The sequence below is a fragment of the Aegilops tauschii genome, chromosome 3 (assembly GCF_002575655.3).
Source record: "Aegilops tauschii subsp. strangulata cultivar AL8/78 chromosome 3, Aet v6.0, whole genome shotgun sequence".
Classification (NCBI taxonomy): domain Eukaryota; kingdom Viridiplantae; phylum Streptophyta; class Magnoliopsida; order Poales; family Poaceae; genus Aegilops; species Aegilops tauschii.
This window is the reverse complement of record NC_053037.3, coordinates 470463007-470470885: the sequence shown is the minus strand read 5'-3', so window position 1 is coordinate 470470885 and position 7879 is coordinate 470463007. Positions and strand designations below refer to the sequence as shown.

The window sequence follows — 7879 nt, the reverse complement described above, 5'->3', positions numbered from 1 at the left end:
TTGTGGTGCTATTACCTCCAAGAAAAACACGCACACGATACGGACGTCCGCCACGACGCCGCACCATGGTCCATCGGGCACGTCCGCAGGTGTCTGCTGTTTATGATTCTGTGGTTGCTTAGCCGGGTCGCGCAGCCGCCGGCCAGCCAGCCGGCCGCTCTAGAAGAGTCAGCTCGATCGCCTGAACACACATGTTGACTTTAGACTAGATACTGCGATCTACCTAGTCACATGACAAGATTGAACGCAGATTCAGTACGGGTCGTACTGTAGACTGTAGTAGTAGACTAGTAGTAACAAATCTCTCCCACAGCGCGCGGTCAAACAGTCTGAAAAGTACATGCAGACACGTCCACGTCTAGAAGCCAACAAACACTTGCGAGCCACTAGTAGTAGTCGTGCGTGCGCGCCCGTTTCCTACGTGCACCAAACCCCAACCTCAGGTTGCGCACACTATATAAGAGGCATCCACCATACGGGGCAGAGCCACATATGCATTACACAGTGCAGGCCAAGGTGATACGAACGCACGCAAAGTACACTGCGACTTTCGACTACCTACCCTAACCGGCCGGCGAGAGATCAAGTCCAGACTCGAGAGCCATGAGCAAGAGAGGCAGGGATGTGTGGGACATGGAGCTTGGAGGCCTGGACACGGCTCGCCTGCTCATGCTCCTCGCGCAGCAGCACCAGCACCAGCGCGCCGTCGCCGGGGCGGCGCAGGCGATGGGCGGCGGCCGCGTGTTCGAGTGCAAGACGTGCAACCGGCAGTTCCCCACGTTCCAGGCGCTCGGCGGACACCGCGCCAGCCACAAGCGCCCCAGGCTCCACCATCCGCAGCCGCAGCACGCGACCGGCAGCGTCGACGACGACGACGCGGCGCTCCGCCTCGGCCGCCAGGCGCCGCCGCAGCCGGCCAGGCCGAGGGCGCACGAGTGCCCCGTCTGCGGGCTCGAGTTCGCCGTCGGCCAGGCGCTGGGCGGGCACATGCGCCGGCACCGCGTCGAGGCCGAGGCGGCCACCAACGCGCCGAGCAGCAAGGCCGCGGCGCCCGAGACGGCGCTGGCGTCGTGCGACGCCGGCGGGATCTGTCTGGACCTGAACCTGACGCCGTCGGAGAACTGCGCCAAGTGCAGATGCGCGGCGGGGCTCGGCGCCGCTGCCGGGCAGGGTGTGCATAAGGCGCTCGCCATGTTAGACTGCTCCCTCTGATCATTCAGATTGCTCGTGCCCCCTGATGTTCCTCGCGCGCATGGCGGTGGCTGCTGATTGCTTTCCTGCTAAACTGTTCTATTGGTTTGTTTATTTTATACTTTATTTTACACCTTTCACATTTTTTTGTAATTTTTTAGATGTAAATGTTCATAGGCTGGTACGACGGCGTAGTTCTGAAACAGATCAAACATGAACTTTTGCATTTCCTTGCTGTAAATAATACTTCATGAAATTTACCACTTATGGTCGCCCTTTTGAATGATTACATGTTGAAAAAGTGTAACAATGTTTGCTTACTACGCTGTTCATTTCGAAAAGTAAGTCGATTTTCATAAAGTTTCTGTTCCTACTAATGAAGGCTAACATTTGTTTCAGCAAGTCAATTTGCATAAAGCTTCTGTTCCTACTAATGAAGGCTAACATTTGTTTCGGCAAGTCAATATTCATAAAGTTTCTGTTCCTGCCAATGAAGGCTAGCATTTTCTTCAGAACAGAAAGTCAAATGACAGACATTTCAATTTTTTTTCATCACAAAAAAAAAGACATTTCAAAGCCGGTTACGTCAAATAAATAAAGACGCCCCCCGCAAAAAAAAAAAAACACGAGCACAGTCAACCCATTCTGCTTGCAGCAGCATGACAACATGGAACTTTTGTATTGCATTCTTAATAGATAAAGGCTGGAAACTGAAAGCAAGGGAACAAACATTCAACAGTTCAAAGACGCTTTCTAACTTTTCACCGGCACATCTAAACAAATAGTATAAACATATAGAACAAAACAAGGTCTACAGCAGTCCATGGAAACATTCAAGCACACATAACATGTGTCCATCATTCGGGATTTCAGGTGGTCATTTTTTCATTTACGATCGAAGACAAACTCTACCCACCATTTACAAGGCACGAAACTAACAAAGTTGGCATAGCCTATCGCAGTATGCATCGTACTCGCTTCGTCCCATAATATAAGATGTTACTACAACCAATATATGACGGAGGAAGTACAATATTACTGGAATATTTGCAATTCATGCAGTTTGCATGTTTGTGTTAAAGGGTGCTCAAATTAACTTCCTCGGGAATGATTTTGCTTGCTCAAATAATTATGGTCATTCGTTATCCACCGAAGGATGGCGGGTGCTCATCGGGGAAAGCATCCTAGCAAAAAGTTGTCCATGGCTAGTGCACCACTCAACTAAAGTGTAGCACGACGCGCAAATGGAGCTCAATGGAGTTTTGCAGATGTAGCAATCAACAGATTGAAAAACTGAAATGCAGTTACATCAGCAGAAAGTGGATGGTTCTCACGATGACAATACAACATGCAATCACCCCTAGAAATCACAAAAACTACATTAAAAGTAATAGTTGCTGCTGCAAAGAATATAGAAGGTAACACAAGTAGAACAACCACAACATAGTCATCTCCTGAAGTCTTACAGTTCCTATAATAACAAGCTGACAGTAATAAACAGATAAAGTTAAAACAGCCCATGGTAGTGAAGTCCACGTACTCCTCATGAGCCACAGCAGGCAGATTTCTGAGATTCTGGATTCTCAGAACCTTCTGTCTTGTTAATCTTGATCGTCCGGTCCTATAAGCATCAACGTAATATTTCAAAATCCAAACAAAGTTCAAATCAACATAGGAAAAATGCTCGGTATGACCTTTACCTCGGGCTTGGAATCAGTCTCAGCAAGCCTCTGCTTAATATCTCGGGCAATGGAAAAGAAAACTTGCTCCACATTGAGGTTTGTCTTGGCACTCTGAAAGATGCAGCAGAAGGTAAAATTGAAGAAAGTTCAATTTGTGAAAAGATCAAAACCTTCAGCACAACAACTTACAGTTTCAAAGAACTGGATGCCATATTCATCGGCTAGTGCTTGTCCCTTTGCAGTAGAAACAGCCTGCAATAACAATTGCGCAGATAATGAGCTGTGAGCTAATAATACCAAATGAACAACAGCACGAAGAAACTTCTAAGTATTACTCCATCCATTCCTTCCTGCAATTATATTTGGTTCCTGAATGCATGTCATTCTACCAGTTTGAGATAACTTTACACAGATTTTTTTCCCCTTTCATAACCCTACTTTTAGCTAGCCATTTGTTAGACACAACTTCCAAGGCAATAAGTAGCCTAATAAGGAGGGCTATAATCTTCTGTACATGCATACTCCCTCCGTCCTTGAAAGAGTGTACTTCCAAGTTTGTTGGAAAGTCAAACTTTTTTATGTTTGACTGTATTTGTACAATAGTACACCGACATTTATGTCATCAAATTAGTAGCATTAGATTCATGATAAAATATATTTTCATCATACTTCTATTTGGTTTCATAAACATTGATATATTTTTGCACAAACTCGGTCAAACTTGACCCTCCAACAAAGTAGGAAGTACACTCTTTAAAGGACGGAGGGAGTATTGGTTGAATTGTGTACATTTCTAGAATGTGATGCATTCACTAGGGAGTAGACAATAAGAACAGCGGATAACATATAGAGGGAGGATGCCTAGATCAGTACCCTTTTACTCTCATCCATATCAGCCTTGTTGCCTATCAAAATTTTGTTCACATTATCAGAGGCATGTTGCTCAATGTTGCGTATCCAGTTCCGTATGTCTGTATGTTAAAAATAAACTCAAATGTCAATATAAAAAATGAAAATTTTAGCAAAGTTATCTACACTGAAGCTTGAAGAGTGTACTGAAGGACAGTACTGTTGAAAGATGACTCGTCCGTGACGTCATAAACAAGCAAGATTCCCATGGCTCCCCGGTAGTATGCTGAGAAAAAAATAACTTCACTTGAGAAAAGAATTTTCATATGAACTTCATAGAATTAGTCTCTAGCACAGAGCAAAACAAACATTGCACCTGTCGTGATAGTCCTGAATCGCTCTTGACCGGCTGTATCCCAAATTTGCAACTTAATGCGCTTGCCATCCAGTTCAATTGTTCTTATCTTGAAGTCAATACTGCACATAGGAACAATTTTAAATAAAGAAGGGCAGACAGTCCCAAATATTTTATACAAACAGGGGTGATACTCTGACAGTGCCTATGATGAAAACTAGAAAGCTTCTGAACTTAAAACATACCCTATTGTAGTAATAAAACTAGTAGTGAAGGAGCCATCAGAGAACCGTAGGAGGAGGCAACTCTTGCCAACACCTAGATAATGAGAATCAAAATGGAAGATTTCCAGTAAGTGAGTGGGCAAAAGAATAGAGTAAATAAGAATGTCATAAACTATCAATACAAGACTGAGAAGGCCACAAAGAGAAGCATGAGTCCTATGAGAACTGGCCTACTAACCATTATTTCACAACTCATGTAAATGTCAAATAGTGCCAAACTCATATACTACCAGAAGAGATGTGGCCCAGTTCTTTGGCCGATTCTCCCAGAATCTTGAGAAATGGACCTCCCGAAATAGCTAGGATTGTCAAAAAGATATGCCAAAAGAAATGGGCCACACTAGGAACTTAAATAGAGTACACGGACAAATCACACCAAAATTAAACATCTTTTTTAATCTAAAGCACATTATACTCGAGTATGTGATTATTTTATGACGAGTAACAATGCTGATTGTATGTCATCATATCTCACAATTGATTAGTTTTCTCGCCAGCCAGCATGTGGGTCTCATGCACACAGAATTATATCCAAAAAGGAGTAAATCCACAAGACAGCTTTGACTGGTCAATGTGTCTACACTCTACGCTAAATTGCGTTGATTATAAAGGTTCTTACAGGACCAATGTGTTTTATTTTATAAACTTTCAGCACTGTTCCCATTTTCAGTCACACGCACTTACAAACGAAACTCAACTAAGTGAATTGGTGTCCTGTACACATGCTTAGACAGTCTGACAGCAAGCTAGCCCAGTATATCATGAGGACCTTCAAAACAACTAGATGCTGCCATTGGTAAAGCATGAAACAACTATACTTGCATAAGTACAAAAGCACCCCTTCTACAAGGTTCCTTCAATCATGAAAAGAATCGCATCACTGGGCAACGGATATTACAAGATACCATTTCACAAACACCGCGAACTTTCAACCTAGCAGCGGTGTTCTGAAGACAACAAACCAAGCATCTATCAAACCAAAATGAAAATAACACAAATAAATGGCATGAGTCATTCCTCTATTGATCATAAAAGTTCTCCACCTTTTTTGACAAAGGGTGGATTTTATTGGCTCAAAAGGGAGCATCAAGAGGATACAAACCGAAAGAGCATACACCCGACCTCTGCATAGCTAGGATGCACACAGCCAACACCAACGGACGCACTCAAAAAACACGCTGGCAGATAGCAAAGTCATATAAGACCAAAACCATGCATTGGCAAGAAACAAAGAAAAAACCAAAGCGATGAGATCCATGATCGGCAAACTACATCAATGACCGTATCCGCGCAAACCAGCTCATGCCACCACTCAGATGTGAGGTTCTTCAACAACAACGCCTTCAAGAAGGGAGTGACACTCGAGCATCGCCATCATCGGATCCAACCACCAATGCCAGAATCTAGGTTTTTAGCCTGAAGAATCAATCCGATCATCTCCGAGAAATGCCTTCAACAAGGTAACGACATAAAAAAAACATCGCCATTGCCAGGTACAACCAGCTCAGGTCAGACCTAGGCTTTCACCCTGGAGCTCGCGGCCGAGAAAACTCCCCCACCTACAGTTTTGATTATATCGCCTACGGTTTCTGACTTTCCAGAGCGTTCGGCAGCAGCTCCAGACGCTGAAATCCCTTCCTAGGCAGTTCACCAAGAAACTAAGGAAGAGCATACTGGTTACTTCCTCACGTCGGTTGCACTGCCACCACAGCAGTGATGCTTAGACGTAGGCTATTACCAATCCTCTGGAGCAAATTAAAGCTACCGGAACGACCAGTCCATCCATCTATAACTTACAAGCAACCAGGCCAGATGACTTCCACTTCGAACCGAACAGACGCAGCAAGCCAGTTTACACACAACTATCATCCCCTTGCTAACCATTGCGCACTCGCGTACAGAAGCCCGCGGCAGGCCGGGAGAGAGATCTAGCAGGAGGACAGGGAGAATCACCGCTGTCGCCGATGAGGAGGAGCTTGATGAGGTAGTCGTAGTCGGCGCGGGCCCTAGCCGGCGGCGCGGCCATCGCGCTCCACCGGCCCCGATCCTACCGGCGGCAAAGCTGGCGAGAGAGAAGAGAGAGGTGATCACAGGCGGGACGACCGAAGGAACATCGGCGGAGTGTGGGGAGTGCCGAATTGGTACCGGCCGATGCGGGGAATCGAATCGGGGACGGGGACGGGGAGGGGATCTGGGGAGATCGTATCGTAGGAACAGGGCTTGTGTTTTTTTTTCCTGGCAGGAGAGAGAGAGAGAGAGGCTATTTTGGTCAAGACTGTGACGCTTGCTTTTTGAGGGAGTTTTGGGTCGACTGCAACGTGCTGTGACTAGGAATTCCTCCTCCAATGCAGGTTCTGGCCTCCGGCGACCTTTCTTTGAACCAAAAGGCGAAGAAACAAACCCTATAAAAGGAGAGGAAGCATGGATCAAGTTTTAGCATTTAGATTAAGTATTTTGAATGATATGTTTTGTTTATTTTGGGCGGTTACGTCTGAATGATGGAGGCGTATAACAGTCTCACGGTTCCATGTTTGTCCTGGTGCGGTCGTCGCGGCCGATAATAAGGAGCACTGGAGGTTTTGGCGATGGATCGGCAACCCAGCAAGTTCTCGTCAAGGGCTTCGGCATGATTTGGCGGTGATGACGGCAACGGTGATGTTGTCTTTTCGAAACGGGCAACGGTGATGTTAGGTTTGTTTCGAATAGAGCTTTTCACTATTCAGACATGACTTGTTTTTTAGTCATGACTGGCAAGCTCACTTTTTGAGAGAGTTTTGAGTCAATTGCAAGTTGCAGCTTAGCACTCTCCTAGTTCATGTTGTTGCCTCTATGGGCCTTTGGGTCGTGCTTGTAGATTGGGTTCACGCACCCAACACCCTCTCTGTCGGTTCTTATCGACTCTAACAACCTTGGAGAAACCAACCCTAGGAAAAAGAGGTGAAGAAACCATCAATCATTTTTTAGCGTTTAGATGAGCTTTTCTATTTTGTGTTCATTTGTGTTTGATAGCTGTGTTTGAATAATAGAAGTGGTGTTGTACGGAATAAAAGTCGCATGGTTTTCATCTTTGTCCTAGTGCGGTCGTCATGACTGGCAACAAGGAGCCTTTGGGGTTTCGATTAGGTGGATCGACGATTACCAATCTAGCGCGGTGTCGTCGAGGGCTTCGGTGGATGGTTACTAATCTCGCGCGTTGTCGTCAAGGGTTTCGGTGAACACTTACCAATCTTGCGGGTCAAGGGCTTCGGGCGATGGTTACCATCTAACGGGTTGTCGTCAAGGGCTTCAACCGACAGTTACCAATCTAACGGTTTGTCGTCAAGGGTTTCATTCTGATTTGACAGTGGCGGCGATAATAATGGTGTTAAGTTTGTTTTGGTTAGCGGTTCTCGGTTCATTCTTTAATGCTTGTGGTGGTCTTCTTCCCTAACTCCCAAATCTATCTTGCAAAAGGTATATCTCCAATCAAGTGTATTGAATAACCTAAGGTTTCACCTATTTGCATGGGCAAGTGATAC

The 7879-nt window shown here is 45.4% G+C and overlaps 2 protein-coding genes across 2 annotated transcripts; one reads left to right on the top strand and one right to left on the bottom strand.

Moving 5' to 3' along the window:
- Positions 1–506: 506 nt before the first annotated feature.
- LOC109769659 (zinc finger protein ZAT12) lies at positions 507–1511 on the top strand. The gene has a single exon (XM_020328390.4). The coding sequence runs from the start codon at positions 604–606 to the stop codon at positions 1210–1212; it is 609 nt and encodes a 202-aa protein (XP_020183979.1). The 5' UTR covers positions 507–603; the 3' UTR covers positions 1213–1511.
- Positions 1512–2476: 965 nt separating this feature from the next.
- Positions 2477–6667, bottom strand: LOC109769655 (ras-related protein RABE1c). Its single transcript, XM_020328386.4, has 9 exons — positions 6507–6667; positions 6315–6423; positions 4323–4395; positions 4099–4199; positions 3943–4008; positions 3747–3844; positions 3063–3125; positions 2892–2984; positions 2477–2812 (listed from the first exon to the last, which is right to left on the bottom strand). The coding sequence occupies exons 2-9, from the start codon at positions 6385–6387 to the stop codon at positions 2735–2737; spliced, it is 645 nt and encodes a 214-aa protein (XP_020183975.1). The 5' UTR covers positions 6388–6423; positions 6507–6667; the 3' UTR covers positions 2477–2734.
- Between the last annotated feature and the right edge of the window lie 1212 nt (positions 6668–7879).